Genomic DNA, 23,945 nt, shown 5'->3' with positions numbered 1-23,945 from the left:
TTAGAGCAGGCTGAGTTTAAAAGTTCTCTTTCCAAGTTACACAGGCCTAAGGCCCAGGACAAGCAACAATTTCATATCACATATGATCAAGAACTGTCAAAAAGAAACGGTACTTTGCACTTCTACCTGAAAGATCCAAACTTGGCCGCTAAATCTTTGTGTTTGCAGGTATATAAAAAAAAAATTCTTAGAATTTTTGAAAGTTTGTTCATGAAGTCTTTTCCTCTTGTTGAAAATTCATTCTTAACATATATGTAATATTAGAGGTGGGAGAGTCCACACAACCTATCCCGAACTTAAGCTGACACCTGGTCTTGTATATGCTATATATATTAATATATAATAAAATGTATGCATTTCTCATATAATAAATGTACAAAATAAGGTGGTCATAAACATTACTAATCTTCTCAAAGTGAAAACAGTATTTGAAGAAACCTTCACTATTCCACAACTGTGTCCTTCTTAGCTTTCTTAAGTGCAGCAATGCCCATGAAGAAATATTTTCCAAGATGAGATCTTTCTCCCTGCAAGCTCTTTAAGGAAGAGATAAAATCCTTTATTTGATTAAATGCAATTTTATGCCTTTATGATATTTTAATATAAAGATAAAAGTAACAGTAATTGTGATGATGACAAGACTTTTTTCAACCAAAATGAAAATGGTAAATTCAGTGTTAATGAAAAATATAAACTAACAGAACAGAAATTAATTCTGTTCATGCAGCACTGGTATTGCAAGCAAAGAGGAAGAACTACTAGGAGGTTTGTACCGCTAAATCAAGACCTCACTGTAGCAAGCAGATGGTTCAACACAAGTCAGAGACCACTCAGCACTTGGCAAATAATGACAGCCTTCACTCAGTAGTGACCCAGCATCTGGGCCACAAGTAAATTAATATCCAGTGACTGATTTAAATTGAGGGAGTTGGCCATTAAAGACTAACTTATCAGCATTTGATTACATAACCCTTCCTTTTTCTTCTATAGTATCTACCCCATCCGTCCTTCCAAATAGTGCTCTCTCCACCAACATTCCCACATTCCTGCCTCCTCATTCAGCTCACTATATTCACATTCCTTTCCTTTGCAATTTGATTACCTATGCTCAAATGGTCTTCCCTCTCCCCTCTCATTAAAACACCTCCAAACACCTTGTCTTGCCTCTTCTTTGGCCTACAGGCGACTGAGAAGCAGGCTGTGTTATCTGGCCCAGCTGGAGGCAGGGTCAGCCTGTGCCTCCCAGCCGGGTCGCTGGCTACTCAGGGTGCACTTGTCCTCCTCCAGGCCAGCAACCCAGCAGTGCCCGCACACCTCAGAGCCTCCAAGCTGCACAGTTGAATCCACCACCCGCCTGCTCAGGAGAGGTGTGTCTTCCCGATGGGCAGCTGCCAAGCCAAGAAACATATGAAGTCTCTGAAGCCATGAACCATAGCAAATGCATACCATTTGAACAAAAAAAAACTTGAAGAAAAAGATAAAGCCCTAGGAGTCACTTCCACGTGGTGGCCTACAGAAGAATCCTGTACAATGCACCCTTTGAAATTTCATCAAGTAAGGCAATCAGATCAACAATCCTGTACCTATATATTGTTGGTGTAAGTTATATGGCATGTAAACAATCATATTTATGTTGTGTCTACTTCACTATAACTTTCCATCACCATTTCTGTAATATAAAAAAATGTTTTAATCATATTTATTTTGATGATGTGAGTGCTTTAATTCGGCACTACTACAGATCACACTATACTAGTGAAATTATAATAGAAATTAATAAATTCCCTGATACGTTTCTGAAAACAAGAAATAATGGTAACAGCTTTTTTCCTTACTTAGCTAAATCACCAAGCATCACCCCCCCAAAATAAAAAAAGTTTAATTTAATTTACTCATACAAAAACCCAATCTCATTGCTTTCATAAACTTTTTAAAAAGAAAACACTCACCAAGCCTTGAGTCTGAAACTTATGCTTACATGTAAAGAACTCCTGAGGACAACTAAAGAAATTAACACACTGTTTACACCAATTTCAGTATCTTAAGTTTTGAATATATCTTTATTGACTTCACTTTTTTAGTTTCCTTCCTTGCTCAAGCAGGCACATTTTCTGTTAATACACATGGTCCAGATCTTCCACATATGACCTTTGCAAGCACACAGCAGGACTGACACAGAATGCCACCGACTTCAGCCCAGCTCTGAAGGAGGATGAGATTCTCCCCGAACAGATCGAGAGAGAATTCCACATGGGCAAAAGTCTACAAACACAACTCTTCCAGCAGACCTACAGAAGCACCAAACCACCATAAAGCTAACAGAATATTTTTGCTTTCTACCAGGCACATAAATTTATGGACAATCATCATTTTAAACTGCATTGCACACAAATATCCATACAGAAATATATCAGCATGCTTAGGGAAGCTGGGTGTTTGTTTACAGTTACATGCAGAACAGTAGATTATTTTTAAGTTATCTTTTTCTTTGATCTTACTTAAGAAGCACTTTCTTCAACAGCTGGACTAACTCTGTTTTGAATAAAATTATATTGCTTACTAGGAGAACGAAAGCTACTAGAGAAAAATGGGATTTGTGTGCTGGTAATATAAAAATCTCAATAGAAAAAAAATATTGTATTAATCTATGACAAAAAACACCTTTCTAGGAATGTAACTATATTTCAGTAATAACAGCATATTGACTATATGACATATTGATGAAGCAATACTGACCGTGATAAAGTCATTGTCACCAAGTATTGTATTTTGATTTTCTAACCTTGTACTATGATTCCACATGCGTTGACTAACATACCATCTTTCTCATAAATAACCTCACATTATAGAAACAGAGAAGCACATGGCATTAAACAGGATAACAAGTTTAGCTCAGTTTGAAAGAAATCATGTACTTTTGAAGCATTTGGGAAAAAAAAAAAAAAGCTTACTAAAGGTATTCCAAGCTGTATGGTAGTTAGGGCCCTGTATATTCTCCAGATCCGATTAAACACAATAATTCACTACAAGGGTCAGCCTTTGCACATAATTGTGCTCAGAAACAAAATTTTCACCAAAAAAACCTACCATATTTCTATACCTTAGAGTTACAGAAATGACCTTGGAAGAACAAGAAAATGCACACCAATGCTGCAATGCCTGACTGGGTCTGCAGAGTACCTGAAAGCACATTTTTCAGGTGTGTGAAATATCCTTTAAATATTTGTGCGGGTCCTGTGAATTCTGCATGTCCACAGCTGCAGAGTTTTTTTTTCGGCTACCATGGAATCTAGTATAATCTTGCTGCAAAATTTAGTATTTTACTGTTGCTGGGCACCTGCATTTAGTGATTTGTCCTCTTGCCCTTTTACCTGCATACACCTTTTCTTTCTTTCAGTTTTCTTTACAATTAGGAATTCACTTGATTACAGTAGATATTCCATGTGCAGTCAATGGGTACAGACATCAAGGGGTCAAGGAACAGAAGATCAATTCCAGCTTGTAGTCAAAGATTGAGAAGATGACGATTAGCAGAGAATGAGAGACAAAAAGCCCTGTGAGCTGAGCAGCCAGGGTAAGTAGTTCTGCAACAGGGAATCCCTCTCAGCCTACAAGCAAAGGATTTCTGAATTTGCCCACGTGGGTAACACCACAGAAGCCAAGAGAGTGAGGAAAGGATGCTCAGAAAGCACACTCTAAACCTCTTTAAAAATAACCAATATTGAGATTAATCAATTACCATGTTGAACGATGTCTATATATATGAGGGGAAAAAAGGTATTTCAGAGTGATACAACAGATTAATACTGCCATGGAATTTATTCCCATTTACCACAGAGAGCACAAGGCTCTATTATGAAGAATATTCTCTAGAGACAAAGTTAAGGCTGCACATTCATACTTAAATGAGGTCATTTCTGATATTTTTCAGGTATTTACTGGGCAACTGTAGCATTATATGAACATATACTGTTAAAAATGTGAATTTTCCTAGGTTTTCATAGATGGTATTGAGGGGAGAAAAGCATCCAAGAAACAGCTCTGTACTCTCCAGTATTTCAAAGCTCAACTATCCCCACCAAAAATACAGAGGACACTGGCACTGTTCACCTGCCCACTGCCTGGATTCTACGTCATTTAATTGAGGTCACTAGAACCCAGATACTCCTGAGCAAAATAACCATGTAAGGGAAGAACTGTTCCTAAGTTTACTTCCGCAAGTTTTCCTTTAATACAAATATACTTTTTAAAAAAGCAAACAAACTGCACACACAGTTGTACACCTATCCTACACTATAATCAGTGTTAACATGCTCAGAACATGCTAGATTTACGCCAAAGTAAACTATTTTCATTTAGCTTAATTAAGTCCCTGGGATATATCCCAAATGAAAAGTTACCCCAACACATCACATCCTAGTAATACACGTTGTTATAGCACTTCTCCAAAGAACTTTTAAGAGAGCTACTCGAAGTTAGTCATATGATTTAGTGATTTACAGAGTTGAGAATCTCTACACATGGTTTATCATGGATGCATAGCAACCTTTGGACTGGGAGGCAGAGGCCAGCCAGCAGACATCACAGCACGTAACAATGGAGAAATGCATGCAGCCACAAGTGTGACCCATCTAAACTTCAGCAAACAAACATATGAAAAGTCCAGCAAACGTGGTTAAGACAAAAGGTCTCTCTGAATCAGAATGATCACCTTACTTTACTGGATTTTTATGTATTTTAGGCAGCTATGGACAGACAAGTAACAGTGTAAATTATTCTGAAAGACTACTAATCTGAACAGTTGCTCCTCCCACACCAATAAAAAAGGAAACTAGTATGAACGCAGTTCAGTCTTGCAGACAAACATGCTCCAGTGCATCATTCAACAGAATTCCACTCCATTATAATAGTATGCAATCCCTCTTGCAGCATAGCTGGCTTGATACAATTTATCTGGAGTTAAAGTAAATGCATGGATATTCAGTTTAAAGATAGGAAAACAAAAAAGTAAAGAACTCACTGTCACTACCTTGTTGCCGAAAACCTAATTCAGGTCTGCTTTGACTTGAACTCATTGCTCCAAGGAGACTGTATTTTAGATCTGATACCTAGCTCACTAATCTAGTACCTCAGGCAAAGCCTAAGCTCACTATTCTGGGTACCATCTTGCTGTTTTATTATCCTTCCTTAAGATAAGCTTCTTTCTTTCAACCATTCCAATATTTCTGTGCTTAGGTATCCCAAGTTTATTTATTCCCTAAGGAATAAAGATTGTTGTTCTTCACATCTATGCTGTATTTTCTGCTTCTCAACACTGCAGAGGGCAAGCAGGTTTATGAATAGTTTTATTTTCCTCATATATTCCTAATCTATATTCATTTTCAAATATTTAAGATATGACATAGAAGCATGAAGAGACACAATCCCTGCATTAAAGAGCTTAGAGTCTCACACTTCTCTATGAGATAGATAAACAAACATCAGTATACCTACTTTATAAATATGAATAAAAAAAGATGCCAAATGATTTAACTAAGGCCACAGAATAAATAACCAGAAACAAGATCATGTGATGGGATCTCTGGCCTATACCCAACTCCCCCTATGAAGTATATGTCTTTAATAATGTGGTCTGATACTACAGTTACTCAAAGTAGTCCAATTTGAGCTGCAAGACACCACTCTGACACTCTGAACAAGCATTTTAAAACAAAGCACAGCAAAACAAAACACAAACAATCCATTCTCATAATCTGTTACATACTTAGTTTTCAGTTTTCCAATTCACAGAACACAACATTTTCTTGGTTTTTTTTTTTCAAACAGTACTTCCTCAGCTATTGATCAAAGAGAAATTTTAAAAGATAGTAAATAATAGTAGCCTAGTAGCCCCCTTTTATGGGTGGTTTAACTAAGGCTCAGGAAGAATAATTTTGCCTGTCAGAACGGGATTCTAGCATTATTTTTTAAAAAGGCTTTACTGTATTTGGATTTCATTCCTATTTGACATGCACTCTCAAAGTAACAGTCTGAACCTCTGTGCATCTCTAGTACCTCACATGTAAAACTTAACAAGTTATACTTCTCTGTTTCATTACTCAGGAAAGTGAGGAAGGGGTTAGGAAAGAAAAAAAAGATTATGAAAGTCTTATCTATTGAGCTTTAACTGCAAATAAAAATAAACAAGGTAATTAAAGCCTCATAGCTCTAAAAGAAATAAAAAAAAAAGAGTCTGAAACTCCTTTTCTTAGTGCAGGCTTATTCCACTTCATAAGGAAAGAAGAAATATCCTTGCATTCCATATGCATTCTTGATCTTGTTGTAATATGCTAACCATTTATTCAAACCTAAGACGTTACCACAGCTATTAATAATTTAAAAGCACAAATTAATTTTATATTTTCAGTTGAAGATTAGGAAATGGTCTTAACATATAAACTTTCCACCAATTATTAGAAGATTCAGTAGGTCCTAAAAGTCACCCCAGTTATGACAGTGTTGCCAGAAACTTGCTCTTTGCAGGTTATTAGTTCTAACATCTGGCTAGATAAGCTTTAAGTTAAACAATCAGAATTCTGTATTAAAACTGAAGAACAACATTCACCTCTCCCCAAATAAACCAATATATTTCAGCTTAGCAGCAGTGATTTAGGTCATTTCTAACAAAAAGCTTGCAGAAAAATAATCAGGAAGAGAAAATATGTTAACATCCATCACACTAATTTTTCACTACATTTTTCAGCAATAAAGAAGAGTTTACTCTCTGAAGGAAAAGCTCAGAAACTTTGATAGAGGCCAAACTCTGCACAGTGACTAGTATCACAACATAACTCTAAGAAAGAGCAATTTTAAGGTAGTTACGTTTCCTTTCACCTGCTGCTTGCTCTCCTCAGAAGAGGCCTAATACAAATTTTGTATTATAAAAGTTATATTTTCTTGTCAGCAAACTCCCAGCAACTCTGACAACACCCACCAAAATAAATAACTTCTATTGAGAGACATTCTAAGATTTTAACAGCCAACATATTTAATGCCCTGAAATAAAGCTTTATAGCATGAAGAGTAACTAGTCCTGATTATGAATATGTTTACTGTATGATTACAATACAACTAAAATTCCCCCTCCAACTATGTAAAATATTTGCTTCAGACTTAACAGCAAGGCCTCAGACATCTGACTGAAACACGCATTACAATTATTATGTTGAGAGGGGGAAATAATTTTAAAAGTAAATAATAAAAATGTCATCTATGTATTTGTTTCCTGTCTTGCCAATAACTGCAAGATTTGTGACAAAATTTAAGTGCAACAGATTCCGCAGGTGAAGTCTGTAGTCTTGCAATAAAAGTCTGTAGCTATGCAAGATGAAAGCCTTCATTACAGTGTTTTTCAGGGATGGACAGAACCTGTAAGGTCATCTGGTCCACTTCTCTGCCAGCCCTGGCTCGTTACCTATTGCACATGTATTAGTGTCCTGACCAGCCTAGTTCCCAATGACCCACTGGGTGGATTTTCCCCCTACTCCGCTCAGGATACTATTCAGTAGGTATACAAGCATATCCTGGGCTTTTTGTGCTGCTATCTGCTCTGAATTTTCTCCCTCAGATTCACCTCAGCTTACACATTACCACAGCCTCTTATTTTATTTAAAATTAATCTCCCTTTTAAGTATTTAGGCCCTCCTGAATGCTTGTAAGATACCATTTTCCCTTCTCACACAAAATGTTCATTTAGCCAAGCAAAACACTCATTTCTCAAATCTTTTCTTAAATCAATTAGTCCCTCCAGCCTTCTTAACATTTTGTTGCTCTTCTTTAAGCTTCTGTTAAGTTGCCCCACCTGTTGCAAAGGCTCTGAAAGCCAAACAGTACTCCAGACAGTCCCACAATCTCATACAAAAACTCATCACCTACTTGTTCAATGCCTCTGTGGACGCAACCTAAACTCGTTCTGATTTCTACAAAGTCTATATATCATATTGCAAACTGGGGCCTGTTCTGCCTGTCAGAAGCATGCAGAAATCCCTTTCATACGAAAGGGAGCTGGGTGCACACAACTGACAGGATTATCAGGCCTGTGGTATCACTCCTATCCCTTTTTCAGCAATACTGCTTTCCAGGTTATTCCCTCACAACGAATACCTGTTCTGGATTACTGTCCCTCGACTGTTTTAGCTTGCATTTTCCAAACTAAATCTCATTTGTATTTTCCAACAATGTGCCTAATTTCTTTAGCTAATCTTTTCTTTTCTGCCCTGACTTGTGTTTAACTCTTCCCACTTTATCATCATCTGCTAATGTCACAAGTGTACTATTCACTTCCTCATAAAGTTAATCAATCCAGACACAAAATATGCCTAAAATGACTAAATTTGTATTACTGCGTGCATATGTAAGCACTGATGTTACTCTTTTAGCACCTAAAACTGCTGTGACTCACCAAATCTATTCTTTTATACTTTGTTCTATTTTTGTTTATAGTCCTTCACCAAATTTTTCACTCAGATGACTATCCATATACATAAATAATCTGTTAATGAGAGATTTTGACGTGCATTTGAATTTTAGAAAATATGTAAAATATTACTACAGCTACAACTTTCTCTTCGTCCATTGGGGCCTTGAACCTGCAATCAGATCTGGCAAGCAAACCAGTCCTGTACTTCTCCATACTCACTGATCTATGTGCAGATGCTGTTGCAGTATCAAATCCTAATTTTAAACACTGAGGAAGAAAAAGAAAAAAACTCTTTTAAAGTAATTTTGCTTGGAAAATTTCAGGCTGCTTATTATTGTTTCTCTACTGTTTCTGCCATTATTTTACTAGGAAGAGAATCCCTTAAATTTATCTAGTTCTTCAGCTCATGATTTTTTTTCTTTTCTTTCCTTTTTTAAGAAATCAGCACTATTATTCCACTTCTTAGCGGAATCTTGAAGATCAAATGACATATCTTCAGATCTTTCAAGAACCCCTCTATTTGTTAGCAATAACTATTTCATATGGTCATTATTTTTAACTGCTTACACTTTTTCATCCTACTATATATGGAATTTCAGGAAATCCAGCATAAGGCCTTGTCTTTATAATAACTTTATGCAACTTCTCATTTATGAACTGACCTCTTTCCTCTCTACTTGACTTCCTCTTACCTCCCCACTATTTACAACAGCAAATTCTTATTCACCAGTAACAAGTATTGACTCATTTCTGCTGCCTTTACCAGCAGCTTACAATGCACACCTGCTTCCCACCTTTCAGAAATTCTCTGCAGAACTGAGACTTAAACTTATTTTACCCAACACTTAGTCCTTTCACATAATTTCCCTTCATGCAGACAAAAACAAACTGATTTTTAATTCAGTTAGGCATATTTCATTTGCACATTTAGTTTACAAGGTCTCTCACTCCCCAAGAATACATGAAGGCCCACAACAGAAATAAATGTATCGCCTAAGCTCACATGAAAACCAGCAGAACCTTATGACATCACATCAGCCCAATTCTTTGTAGGACTGTAACCTAATCAACCATTAACATAAAAAACAGGCCATATTTCATGTTAACTTTCTTTTCACCTACTGTATGGTTTACCAGCTAACAAAAACATAAAAGCATGCCCACATTACTGATGTTTACATTTATTAACCCATGTTAAAATATTTTCATTAACATTATAATCTTTAGAGAAACATTTAGAAAATGCTTTACTAATTCACCTCAATTGAGATGAAACATCTAATTCGCACTACATCCAAGGGAATTACACTCTCTGATGCTGTAAAGACTTAGAGAACTACATTAACAAGTACAGTCTATCAATGGTTATCGGCACTGTGGCTTTTGACTGCTCACTAAGAACCACAGTGCATAAATTACTTCACCTGTCAGACAGCCCAAAGCAACACAGGCACAAAGTTTGAATGGTTCAGACCTTCCCTATTATAAATAACTTTTTTCAGCGAGAAAAAAACAGAGGGTAGTAGAAGAGAGAAGGGGTAGATAGGATTGTCTATCATATATTGGAATATCACCTATGATAAAGCCTATCAGAATTATATCAGAATTTTAAACAATTCACATCTTTAATGAAGCCTAACATGCATTCCCAAAGATAGCCAGCAGAATTCCACAACAGTCAAAATGAAAAAGTTATTTAAACAAAAAAGATACACCTCACAACTGCCTAGAAAAACCATAACTCGATTACTGTTTTTCAAAACATTTGGTTTGATCAAGTCAACTGGACTACTGATGTCACACAATTCAACTTTCTATATTATTTACACAGTCATTTTAAGTCAAAATGACAGCATTAATAGAGATAACACAGCAAAATGAGCAAGTGGCCCATGTAGCTTGAGATCTTATCTCAGTGAACATGGTATGCCAGATGTTTCAGAGAAAGAAGCAACTTTCATCACAAACCATCACAAATCCAAATCTGCGAATGTGCACATGTAGCTGCACACCACTGAATCGCTCTGAATTCAACAGGATCCCATCTGCCACGCAGATCCCTCACTTCACAGGACACACGGTATACAATTGAATAAAAATTTATATAAAAGTTGATAGGCCTCAATTTGTTTGGCTTTGTTTGCAAAGTCATTACAACAGTGAGGCCAAGATTATAGTCATACTTGAGACTCCAAAGGAATATTTTTTTTTCCAAGGGTAATTGCTCAGCAGTTCATGAAAATCTAGCCCTATAAGAAACCTCAGGTTATGTTCTTCAACACAGATAAACGAGACCCTTTTTACCCTTTTAGTAGAGCCTTTTTTCTTTCCCTATAACTAATTCCCCCCCATAAACTTTCTACGTTAACACTAAACAAGCGTTAAGCTAGCAAAGATACACGTGTATATAGTCTTATTTCTGCACATGTAAGGAGATGAAGTCAGCTGGGAAACAGTTCACATCAAACTTGGATTATGTGGGAAGCAACAGTGAGTAAAGCAGTAATTTAAAAAAAAAAAACAACCAAAACCAAACAAAACACAAACCAAACACAACAAAAACCGCAACACTAAAAACCAATGCACCCCAAAACAACCTTGACAGTTTATTTCAGAATAGCCTAAGTAAATCACAGAGATTATGATAAACCAGACATTTTTAAAGATTCTCTTTCTTAACTGTTTATCAACTTTTTTCTAAATTCCAAATAAATAAAAAGCTTTTCAATTATTTGCATGTAATCATTTATACATATTTTCAGCAATTGAATTTTAAATAATGTCAATACCAGCATGCTAATAATAAAAATAAAATTTTTGTATGCCTGATTCTAAATTTAAAAGTAGTATCTATTAAAAATTAATAGTCATTAGAAGGCTAAATTAACATTAATTGTATTAACTGTCACAGCACATAAATGCTTTCAAAATACAGATGAAAACACAAATGACATACAACCTTCTACTGCAAAAAGTTAGGCCATTCAAACACTTATAAAATATGGAAAAGGAATGGGTAAAAAGCAAAAACCTATCATTTTGCAAATTATATGTAAAATCTAGTCAAATAATAGACTACATGGTCCAACAGAAAAACTCAAAAAGCAACAAACTGCTTTCTATGATCCAACAAATCTTCAGCAACACTATCTCAATACTATGTAGTAGAGAAAAAAAAAATCCATACCAGAGGACATCCTAAAGTGAGCTTCCCACTATCATTCCTAGGCCTGCTAGCAATCATAAACTTTGCTAAAGCTATTAACAATGATAATTTCTTTTCTTAGTCTAGATCTTAAAGCAATCATGTCACCACCAAAAAAATAAAAATTCAGTAACTACAGATATCTGACTAAGGTTTTCCAGACACCATTGTAACTCAATAACTGCTCCACTGTGCTATGAACTCTACAGCTTCAAGCTGGAAGTCAATCTAGGACAACCAATAGAAAGTGCACCTGTACAATTACTGCATTTCCTAATTCAGAAGGCCAAGCCAGAGACAGATAAAGCTTGTGTGTAGTCAGATCACCAAAACAGAAGTCCAAAAGCCCATACATCTTTTGTACCTATTACACATTTATATTATCATTATTTGCAAATAAAAATATCACTTATACAACTCAGACACAGAATATTACATTCCTTAACCAATGTACATAAAACTTGATTCTAAATGAAACACGATTGGCTATGTATAGCATCTAAAAACACTATATATGCAATAATTCTAAAATCCTTCCCACAAAGAATAATCACCAAAAGTTAATAAATTTTTTAAAGTCATCCAGTTACTGAACAGTACCACACATAGTAATTTAAAATATTCCATATGAACTCCATGCCACATTAAAAAAATCTGCATCATAAAAAATAACCTGTATCATTTCAAAGAATGTAACATTATTTTTAAAAACCTATAGAAATCTACTATTTTTCAAGTAATACAAAAATTATTTAGCTCTTTGTACTCTAAAACAAAAAATATTGCATGCTGCTAGTAACTGATAACAATATAATTTATCCAAAGCAGTCTACCTTCCTGCAGATGCATTTTCATTCAACGTCTGACCCCACTGAGCAGTAAACAAGTTTACATGTATCAACACATTTCAGTGCTCCAAAAATTAAGCTAAGTTTCTGTAACTACAATAACATGATCTCTTAGTAACAGTCCTTTAGTACCGTCGTTCTAAAACAATTAATAAAAATGGCTCTGACATATATTGTTTACATACTCAGGATCCCTTCAAAGTTTAAGGCTTCCAGATGTAAAATACAAATAAAATAACTACAAAATAGAATTACCTTTAACCGATCAATGCACCAGACCAGTAAGGAATTACAAGTTCTTTCTGGTTTCTTTTGTAGCATTTTATAAAGGGTAGGGATATTTTTATTATTGCACACACTAAAACCCAAATATAATCCCACACTCAAAAATACTACTGCAACAGCTTGATAGCACTCACCGCAAGTAATACTGTTTTAAAGCGAAGGCAGCGTTAGAACAACTTCTGGGAAAGTTAAACTCCTCTACAATTTCTCCCCACTGATTCTTCTCTGATACCTGTCAAAAACAACACACAGGCCGAGATACACAACGTACACATAAACACGTCGTTGACAGCGAACATCACAAAAAACCACAAGCTGCCATGAAGCAAATAGATAAATATATAAAAAGAAATAAACACGAATGTGTATGGGATTTAGGACTACATACTTTACTGTCAGTCGGTAGTATTCCCCCTTCGGGAATAATCCCGCTTCCCACCGGTATTTTACTTTATTTTTTTAATATATACGTTATTTTTTTCCGGGGGGGAGGGGGGGGCGGCCAGGAGGGTTTGTATTGTTTTGGGGTTTGTTTGTTTTTGTTTTTACTGCCTGGACAATAACCAATCGGGAGTCCCTCTGTCGCCCCCTTTTAAATCCTGCCGCGGTCCGTTAAAAACCCAAAGAAGTTTAAAATAATGCGGGGAAGTGTTGGCGGGGGCGCCCCCTGGCCTGCGGGGCGCGGGGGCGCCGGCCCGGGGGGTCCCCCCAAGACAGATCCACAGACACAGAGAGGCCTTTCTTTTGAGGCCTACATTTCTGTCCCTAGCCTTGAAGCCTAAAGATGGCTATTTGATTACACATCGTCTTGGGTGCCCCTTTTGTTATTTTTCCCCGGGAAGGGCTCGGAGGGCAGCGCCCGGCCCCCCCCGGCTGCGAGGATCGTTTCCTAGCCCATGCTCCGTGCCGATTATCGATGTTAAACATGCCCGCTAATTTTGAGTTGCACTAAAACTGCACTCAGACTCTCCGTCTCTGTGAGAGAGAGAGAGAGACACACACACAGAGCTGCCACCACAAGCGAAAGAAAACTGCCTCTCGCTGACCGGAGCTCTCTGCTCCCCCCCCGCCTTCTCCCGGGGAAGGGGGGCAGTGGCGAGGGGCTCCGGAGGAGGCACGGGCGGGGTGTGCTCCGTACCCCCGGGTCCCCCTTCATCGCTCCGCCGACAAGGCCAAGCCACCAACCTGCTTGCCTGCTCGCTTCCTTCTTCCACCCCCCACCTTCTCTAACCGGCTTTAAATAGGTCGGTTCCCGGCCACCCCGGCTCCCCCCGCCGCCCCCGGGGGTCAGAGGAGACTTTTGGGAAGAGGTTGGTAGGAGGGAAAGCCAAATTAAAACTTCCACTCACCTTCCCAAATCCGCCTAAAGTGGTGACTCTGGTGTAGAGAGCGTGAAGATCCAGCTCCTTCCCACCCACCACGGGGATCTTCTTAAAAGGAGACCTGCCAGAGGAGATACACACAAAACACCACAACTTGTCAGCTCTGCCCCCTTTTCTCCCCTCGCTGGGGCTGCCGTGTCCTTCAGGGAAGGGGCTGGAAGTTGGATCTGGTCGGTTTAAAAGCCTCCCCCCCTCCCGTTCCATCTCCCCATTTTCCTCACCCTCTGCTGTGGTGAAACTGCCGCAGCTCGTCCAGGAAAGCGAGTCCCTTTCTCCGCTGGTCTGCGTGGTTTTTACCCGTCGAATTTGCCATTTTTGTATTAAAAAAGCTTCTCGTAAAAAAAAAAAAAAATCCAATTTGAAAAAAAAAAAAAAAAAAACGGCCGACAACAACAACAACAATCCCCGGCTCCTCCTTGTCTTTAAGAGACCCAGGTGCCCGTGCTCGGCCGGGGATCAGCCATGGAGAGGGGCTTGTTTAAAAAAAAGTTTAAAAGGAATAAGGGAGCCCAGAGAGTGTGGTAATTGCGAGTCCTGTCTCCACACAACACACAGGCAAAGAGGCAGGGAGGGAGAGGGGCACCTCTCAGTAATTCCTCCTCCCGCTGCTGCTGCCTCTCTCAGCACCACAAACCCAACCGATCCAGCCTGCACATGAGACTCAACATGGTGCTGCTGGATCACACAATGAATTGGGTTACTGTTGTGGTGGGGTGGGGGGGGAGCCGGAGTGAGGTATTGACAGTGTGTGTGTGTTACAGCCGCGGCTCCATGCGATCTCCCTCTCCCTCGCTCGCTCCCTCGCTCCCTCTCTCTCACACACACACTGTACAGCTACGGCGGCGGCGGCGGTGGCGGCGGCAGCGGGATTCACTTCTCTTCTCTCTCAGACAAAAAGATCTGAGGCCGCCGTGCTTCTGCCTGGACGAGAGCGCAACACAGCGGACCCCGGAGGCCGGTCCCGGTACTGCAGAAGGCAGCTCCAAAGGCAAAAGCCAGCGCAGCCCCAGCAAGCAGTTCCTGGCGGGGAACAATAGGCTCCTCTCGCCGCTAAGGGCTCATCTGCAATGTGCCGCAAACTTCACACAAAGCCGGGCGGAAAGAGGCGAGGGAGAAGGAGAAGAGGGGAGGAAAAAAACGACTACTACCGGTTGTTCCGGGGCCGGGGAGAGGGCCCTCCCTTGCCAGGCCCGCACCGAACGGCCTCACTCCGCTGGCTGCCGGCGGGTGGGGGAGGGCAGGAAAGGTGGATTTGGAAAGCGGGGCCGAATTTTTTTAATTGGACTAAACCCAACGCCCTGAGTTCAAGGGGAGAGAAAACAACAACTGAAGGGGGCACTAGTGGATTTGGACTTTCGAAAAACTTTCCGAGTCCCCCGGGCCGAGGTGTTTCCAAGGGCAGGAAGTCGCCCCGGATGGCACGGCGGGGGCGGGGGAAGCTAAGGGGACCCCTAATTTCGGGACCCGAGGTATTTCAGACTCCCCAAAGGAGAGCGCCGAGCGCTTTCCCAGGCAGGGGGTGCCCTGGAGAGGCTTGCCAGCAGCGGCCTGAGCTCTGGCTCCATACGTTAAATATTTTTTTTTCTTTCTCTTGGAGATACCAGGGCCTATAATCAAAGTGCTTTAGGACTGCTGTACTCAGCCTAAACCGCCTATGTGTTGCCGTATGTCGATGAATGGAACATACAGCATAAAATTAATGGAGGAGGAAGGTCTTGGCCCTCGCCCGGGGCGGGCAGTAGCCCAGAGTGGCACTGCAGGCCGCTTTCCCCTCTGCCTGTGGTGTGCACAGTGTTTGTAAACACTTGTCTCCTGACCTGTTTTCCACACAGGGGAGCCCAGGAGAAGACCTACACACCGCCCAGCCAAAGCCCAGTGCTGCTTGGGGGGCCCATGGCAGTGAACGGTGCCTTCCCTTGAACCTTTGCTCCTCAGGTAACGCGGGTGGTGACCCAGGTGGCCGTTTGTCCTTCCCCGGCAAGCAAACAGCCGCAGGTTAGCGCTTCCTCCGGTGTAAGAGACTCTGGAGGAATATTTGCCCCTTGCAACCAATATAGTGAAATCTAAGGCCAGATTGGGCCTTTAGTGTGGGGTTTTTTTCTTTTTCTTTTTTTTCCTTTTTTTTTTATTTTTAAAGCAGAACTGCTCATTAAAGTCAGTAAGGAGCTGTGTTTTAAAATCAATGTCAGGTTATGGCCCCAAGTGAGCACTTAAAGAAGGAAAACTATAATTCCTTTTTACTCCATGTACTAACTTACTTCAGGAAATAAAATATTTTTTTTTCAGAGAAGATTTTTTTTTTTTCCTTTTGAGTGCTGTTTCAGCTTGATTATAGCCACAGAGACAGAGACATAGTAAGATGCTTGGTAACATTTGCCCTGGGTTCACACTTGGGGGAGGGAGGAAAAAAAAAATCCCTCAGTTTTCGATAAATACTCTGTATTTAAAGCCACCCTCTCTGTGTGGATGGAGTGTATGAATTTCAGTGTGAGAAATGCATAGTGTCTATTCACTGTAGGATTAAGAGCCCCCCACCGCCCCTAAAATTAGACCTGCAGCAGATCCTGGTCTGCAGCTCCAGCCTGTGACACTCCAAGTTTCTGCTATTTCAGCAACAGTACGCATAAGACTCCCAAAGCCAGGATAATGTGTACGAGAAAGGTTTAGAACGAGCCATTGAGAGGCTAAACCGCTCTTTCAGACGTAACACAGCTAAACCTCCCTTCACGAGAGGGCGGTGGTTTTTAATCATGCCTTAAAAATTCCTTAAAAGCAGGGGGTCTCCCCTCGGCGAGGGGCGGTCGGCAGAGGTGAGTCACTCCGGGTGGAAGGGGAGCGGGAGGCAGAGGGGAGGATAGGCAAATTGCGTAGCAGGGCTAGGTGGGTTTCCATGCGGAGCACAGCAATTGCGCACGGTCCCTTACGTAACCGTCAGCTGGGGATTCCCTGGAGGGGGTCACTTTATTCAACCATTACACAGACCCCGGCCGCCGCTCCGGCGCGCCTGGGCTGCCGCTGCCGCCGCTACTGAGGCTGCGGCTGCAGCCAGCGCGGCGGCTCCTCACAAAATGGCGGCGCCCATGGAAGCGGCAGCCCCATTTTGTGCCCGGCAGAGCCTGTCAACAAAACGCCGGCTTGGCCAAGGCTGGGGAACAGAAGGCGGCGGCTCGTTCGCGTTACGGAGAGCGGAGGGAGGAGAGCGAAGGATTTCACCGCCCTCCCGCCGCCGAGAGGAGAGACTTGTATCAAGTGTGCGCGTTGGGGGAGGGAGGAGCGGGAGGTGAAGGGCGACGCGAGCAGCGAGCGAGTCAGAGGCTGCGTTATCCCAGCGTGGAGCTGCCGGAGCCGCGGCGCGGGGGAGGGGAAGGCGCAGGCGGGCGGCCTTGGCGCTGGCCGGGCCGCGGGCGCTGCCGGCCGAGGGCGGCGGGGGGCGGCGGGCGGCGCGGGGCCGGGCGGCGCGGGGCCGCCCGGGCGGGAGGCGCCGCTCCCCGCGCAGCCCGGCAGCGCTGCCGGCGGATTCCGGCGAACCCGTGATGAATGACAGGGCGATCTGCCTCCCTGCGTAGCTAACTAGGTCACTGCCGGCACTTAATTACTGTTTGTTTCATTTTAGTGCGTGCCTTATGAATAAACCGGCTATTAGGCTGATGCTTCAAGTAACACTATCCGGCACCAAGGTACAAAATGTCTGTGTTGGACTCTGGTCGTGGGATGCCGGCTTGATAATAATTACTGTTTTACGTTAACGATGTCTTGGCTCTTACAGCTTGGTTCTTCAGCTTATAGCTGAAATAGTTGGAGATCCGCTGTGATAAGGTTGTGAGGCTGATATTAGCGTTACACCACCGGTTTTGTTAGTTTTATACTGATGGGGGCTCCCCTCTTTTCTGAGGTAGAGAAAGGGCTTGAATTGACCTTTTTTTTTTTTTTTTCCTGATTATCTGCCTTAATATGCATGCATTTTAATAGTATTAAATAAAGGTGATGACCTGTTTCTGGTGGAAATGATAATTTTTAAAGGTACCAAAATTACACTGCTATTTAAGAATTATGAGGTAGCTCTTGTTGCCTATTGAAGAGCCGAAGATTAAATGTAAGGCAAAAGGGAAACAATCTTGCTATTTAGGAAAAAAAAAAATCCTTTTATTGATCTCTGTGTAGTACCTGTCAATGCAATTTTAATTTCTTTAAATTGTAAAATAAAACGTGTACTATTATGAACTGCTTATAAAAGTTATCATATACATGGATTTTGGTGTGTAAATGTGTGATTACCATTCTTGCAGGCAGACAGTGCAGATCCAGTAACTGAATTGTCAGTATTCAGTAGTGGTGGTTGAGTGGGTTTTTTTTGTTTGTTGTTGTTTGTTTGCCTCCTCACCCCCCTTTTTATTTTAGAGAGTGTGTGTTTTGGTTGCCTTTTTTTTTTCCAGTATAACGGTGCTAAGTGAATCTTCTGTTCTAATAGCTGTATCTTGTGTTTCAGTCTCAAACTTTTTTCTTGAATCTTTAATACTAAATTTTGTGCTTATTACCTATCATCTGCTGAACTGCTTCTATCCAGAGAGCAGGCCACAATTGCTCTTGTCAGCGTGCCACTAACTGCTTTTTTTTTTTCTGGTGGGTGAAATACTCTTGCTCATTTCCATTTTCATTTCTGCTTGTGCTGCTCTTGAATTGTGGCAACATTACAGTTTGATTAGAGTAACTAGTATCACTAGCTGAATGCTGCTTACATTAAACACTAAACTGTAAATCCTCACAAACTGAAGTTAGCATATTTTGTTTGTGTGTACGTGCCTGAGTGTAGTGTGTGCCTGTGTTTTTAGAAAATGCAGCCTTTTAGATGGACTAGAAAAGAGTAAATTCACTCTTAAGACTGCAGACAGTATTGTATAATATAGGTGCAATCTGAAAATAAACACAAGAATTAGGGGGTGAGCATCTGGAAAAGGAGAAAGGGTCGGGAAGTCAATAGTAAATTTTAGTGACGTTCATCTCCACCATTTTTAATAAAAAAAAGTTAAAGTATTAAGAGTTAACTGCATAGGTTAGGATAAAGACTTCACTGCACAGCTTGCCATGGCAAATGTACACTTCAACAAGGGGCATTTACTCAGCAAGGTATTAGTACTACCCTTTCTTACTGGATAATATTTTAAAATTCTTTATTACACTTTAGTGTGCTAGCTGTTTTGTAAGATGCTGCTACTTTGTACAGACCATAAGTGGCCAGTCTTCAATGATACAGTATTAAATAACAAATTAAAGGTCTTACGCATGAAATTAAACACTAAACAGTACAGTGAAGATGGGAAAGCATATGTACAATATTACAGGCTATTTTCTGTATACTTATACAGAATTTTCACTGCAGTTAGTGGAACTTAACTAAACCAAGCCTGCCAGCGTAGTTAATTTAAAAAAAAAAAAAAAAAAAAGACAGCTTTTACATTGAAAAGAACCAGCCTCTTAAGTTGTTTATTTAAATGACTATGACACTTCTCTCCTAAATCTCCTAACATGTTGTGTGTCTTCCTCATTTCAACTTATTTTTATGGTATTATTACTCAGTAAACAAAACAGAAGGAAAAATGGACTACATAAACATTGTTGTAAATAAGTAAATTGATTCAACACTTTAAAAAATATTATCTGTAATTATTGTAATTTTTAATACTTGCTGTTCCTCACAAAGGTCCACTCTTGAAATCAATGAATTTTACCACCGTCTAAACTCTAAATTAAAAACACTTCAAAGTTGAGGGTTTTTCAGTTGTGCAATGAAGTATGAAACATGAAGCAGGAAAACCCTAAATGCAACTGAAAGAGAAGTAAAAATAAATACGTAAATGCGCTCCCACTTGATTTCAAAACTGCAGTGCTTTTGAAATTGTAATTCCTTTGTACATTCTGACTTGTGTGTTCTCAACACTTGGGGTTGGCAATGCTTCAACAGTAAGTTCAGAAGGATGATCAAATTCATGTTCGTTCTTACAGGCGAAAAATATTTGCTGCATTTCTTATATTATCATACCTATAATGCGGATTAGGGCCTTAATGTCAAAAAATGTTTTGAGGTTCTAGGAAGCGTTAGTCTGCAGCAGTCAAAATCGGGTGCAAGGGTTTTTTGAAAAGAAAAAACCATATTTGCACTTAGTAGATCACCTGTTGCCAGCATTACTTTGTGACTACCTCTGTGTTCGTGTGATCTGGTGGATGGCACCCTTCCCCTGCCGCTATAGCTGTACACGTTCCCCAAAATAGCACCAGTGTGATTCATCTTTCTGGTTGGATGTGTGAAAGTTTGATTGAGATGCAAAACTGAGAGAGTCCTGAATGTTAAAAAGGAACCATGCTCAGATATACAGAAATGATCTGGTTAAATTTAGCTCAAACTCTAAGGGTTCTTGTAGACTAAGAATGATGGTATCACACATGGGTGGGGAAGGTCTAGTTAACTTAAAGCAAAACTGAGCCTAATGCCTTCATAGCATTTGTTAGAGATCTAAGTGGCAAAATGCTACTAGTAGGAGGGTTTTCAGTATTGCAGATCTGCCAGCAATATTTGCTTGTCACATAGCACTGTTTCGTATTTTTACCAATTCAAATGGCAGTCAACGGTAGCTAAAAATAAGTAGAAATTTCTCTGAGTAAGCGGTTGCCTTAATTAACTTTTATATAGGCATAAATGAAAAGGGAAGTAGTTTGTGCAACTGTGAATGTGTAGACAGACAATACATGTGACAATTTATGCATTTCAATATAATACATGCTGCAAAAAGTTTTCTGAAGATTTAAGTAGTAAATGAAAGAGATACTGAATAACTAACATTTAAACTAACTAATCTGTTGAAATTGCCCAGGCAAATCAAGTACTTAAAAGCAGTGAAAACACAGGAATGCTCACAGATACACTTTGAAGGAGAAAATTTCTTGGTTTTAAATTATGGTTCTCAGTCTATCTGTTGGTGATCTACTTAATATGGATTTGGTATTACAGACTGCTGATAGATAAGCAGCATTGCACTGAAGGCTGTTGTGTTGCCCAGATAAAAGGAAGTATCTCTATTTTCAGACTAACTGAAAGGAAAAAGAAATCTGAAATGTACTGCATTGGTCAAATGCTGATGGGACACCTAACTTGAAAATCACACTTCAAACATTGGTCTAAAACTGTTTAACTACAGTAGTGGCTAACATAGCTGAAAAACCTATTGAGAAACAGTTTTTGAGGTTGTTTACACATAAAGGGCTATCAAATATAGTCAAGTATCAGTTCCTGTTGCTTGTAGTAACATGATAGTGTTTGAAACTCTTAGGGGAATCTATGACTCTGTTAATCTCCAGATAGTAGAAAACAAGTTAATTAGGCTGAGCTGCTACTATTTGTGAATTTTGAACCTTAGCATAAGATCTGTTTTACACAGAATCTTGTTGTAAATGGGATAACCAAAGTTGCTTAGAATAAAGTAGAAGAAATAGAGTATATTTATGCTCCTGTATCTTCTGTCAGTTCTTGATCTTGGAGCTTCCAGAGCTACCTGGATCATGACATTTAAGAGCGACTTATGCACAGAGCTGGTTCTGAGCTGAGATGTACCTAATGCTGTTTAGAGGAAAGTGAGCATGGACCCCAAACCCCTTAGAAGAGACAGAAGTACAGCCTGTGGATATTTGGGGTAGCACTCTTAAAATGTGTTGTGCAAACTCATCTGCTTAGTCTTGTCCTTACCAAGCTTGTGTGCAGAGCGGGGAAGCTGCAGGCCAGGAAAAGGTCTCTTGGACGTGTTGGAAGACAGTACAGAGGCCAGAAGAATTCTTGCGGTCCTGCTGAAGAAGGAAAAAGGGAGATGAAAGAAAATGTGAGTTCTAGCAAGAGAGTGAGGAAAACCTGATAATTTTGAGTGGGACAAACCCCTCTCTGGGGGCTTCCAGCAGTGTCACAGGCAACTTCCACTTCAGATATATATCTCCATAGATTCAGTTACCGCATAGTTTGTTTCCATCTTTTGCTGATTCAGGAATATTTAGTACTGCAGGTATTCACACTTGATTTGCAATCTTAAGCCTTTCTTTATTGTTCTGAGTATTTTATTTCAATTTCTTGACCACAAACTTCCAGTGACTTCAGTCCCATGCTGCACCGGATATTGCTTGTAGGGAGTTCCCCGGTGTAAATAGCAGTGCCCTGCGCTTACAGCGTGGTCTCTCCAAATGAAACTTCTTCCTGCGTCATTTCATCAAGTCATTCTAATGTTAGTCTACAAAGTCAAAATAGATTTTTTTTTTTAAATGCTACAAGTTTAGCTAGGTTTATAAGACAATAAAAGTAAAGTAAGTCTGCGAATGAAACCTGTAGACTATTATATTTGAACTGTTACCTACATTTTAGTATCTGGGCTCATTCTTCATTTTGCTTTAGGAAAATGAAATAATGTTATATTTTTTCCATCGAGAGGTTGCCAAGCTATTACAGAGCCCCCATGACGTTCCTTTAGAATTAGTCGTGCTTAGCACTTGTGAAAATGTAGTTATGTGTCTTTAATCCAGGTATTTGTGTCATGTTTGCAGTACGATACAGAAATTATCATGCATATTTGATAGTGCAAATTTCCCCGTGTTGTTTAAATATTGTGCTAAGGAATCCCCTCCTTTTGCCAAAAATATGCTAATTAAGCTTTCAAAGGGGTTTTTAATTTTTTTTTTTTCCAAGTTTGGGTAACTAGCTGCAACCAAGTTCATATCAGGATCAATTTATCTATTTATAGAAGAATATATATAGACTCTCAATTTTTTTTTTCATCTGCCAAAGAGTTCTTGACTTTAAGTAAAAGTAGAATAGTTTGTATCTGCAACTGAACATTAAAATGATGTATAATTACATATAAACATACCAAAATTAAGGTTGAAAAATTCACTGCTCATTACTTAAGAATTTTCCCTCTGTGTGGCATCATGCATGTGTATGATAGTCCTTAATTATATGATTGCTTTTTGTAATGCATGATCCTTCAGTTTGAGATGGATACTGCTCACGGAATTAAAAAAAAAAAAAGAGGTTATGCCTCTGCATATGCATGATGTTTAAACGTTTATCTGAATAGAGGTTTTTTTGTTGTTGTTTGTTGGGTTGGGGGTGTTTTTTTGCATTTTCTTAGAGGTTTTCTAGAGTGATCATTAGGAGTATCTGAACGCTCATACGAATGAGTTCCCAAACTTCTGAGCTAATAGCATCATCATCACTATAGTGCTGAGAAAGCTAAGGCAAAGAGTACATGAATGGCTGCTAATTTGGGGTGTTCTTCATTTAATCAAACCACAGTTTCAATTAATATAATTTCCAGGTAATTTGAGAGTAGAGGTAGTTCAGCCATAGGGGTGCTAGCCGTAACTTTAGAGCCATGTTAAATTCAGCCATAGGCTTTTTCTTGAACTTGTGCATACATGCTGTGGTCCTGTCTGCATTATTGTGATGCTGTATTTGAAATGTTTACAGTGCTCAGAAGCTGCCGTCAAGAAGGCTGCACACGTATGGGAGATAATTGCGCGATATTTCTGCACTTAGTTTCCAGAGGCTCAAACCTGGAACTCAGAAAATGAGGAACAGTTCGTTAGAGGCCACCAATTTGATGCAAGAAACTCGCTGCTCCGTGTAAATCCCTGATAACGACAGAAATAGAAATGGGTTCTACCCAACAGGATGCGTTTGCCGGAGCCTCCCAACATCACCCATCCCTCCCCCAGGGCTGCGGCTGCTCTGCCTG

At 39.9% G+C, this 23,945-nt stretch overlaps 1 protein-coding gene and 1 long non-coding RNA gene across 4 annotated transcripts in view; one reads left to right on the top strand and one right to left on the bottom strand.

Moving 5' to 3' along the window:
* Positions 1–14,491, bottom strand: part of ARID2 (AT-rich interaction domain 2) — a 103,528-nt gene extending 89,037 nt beyond the window's left edge. The window contains exons 1-3 of the mRNA XM_065658064.1: positions 14,400–14,491; positions 14,146–14,239; positions 12,931–13,028 (exon numbers count right to left, since the gene is read on the bottom strand). Coding sequence (XP_065514136.1) covers positions 12,931–13,028; positions 14,146–14,239; positions 14,400–14,491 — 284 coding nt within the window. The remainder of the gene's footprint in view (positions 1–12,930; positions 13,029–14,145; positions 14,240–14,399) is intronic.
* Positions 14,492–16,812: 2,321 nt separating this feature from the next.
* Positions 16,813–23,945, top strand: part of LOC136003145 (uncharacterized) — a 65,423-nt gene continuing 58,290 nt past the window's right edge. For 2 of the 3 annotated variants that reach the window (XR_010608035.1, XR_010608037.1), the window contains exon 1: positions 16,813–16,988. This is a non-coding gene — a long non-coding RNA (uncharacterized LOC136003145). Of the gene's footprint in view, positions 16,989–17,791; positions 17,856–23,945 lie in introns of all 3 variants that reach the window. The other variant, XR_010608036.1, reaches the window with a different exon arrangement.

This window comes from Caloenas nicobarica, chromosome 1 (genome assembly GCF_036013445.1).
Source record: "Caloenas nicobarica isolate bCalNic1 chromosome 1, bCalNic1.hap1, whole genome shotgun sequence".
NCBI lineage: Eukaryota > Metazoa > Chordata > Aves > Columbiformes > Columbidae > Caloenas > Caloenas nicobarica.
The sequence above is the reverse complement of the archived record's forward strand: the minus strand, read 5'-3'. Positions and strand labels throughout refer to the sequence as shown.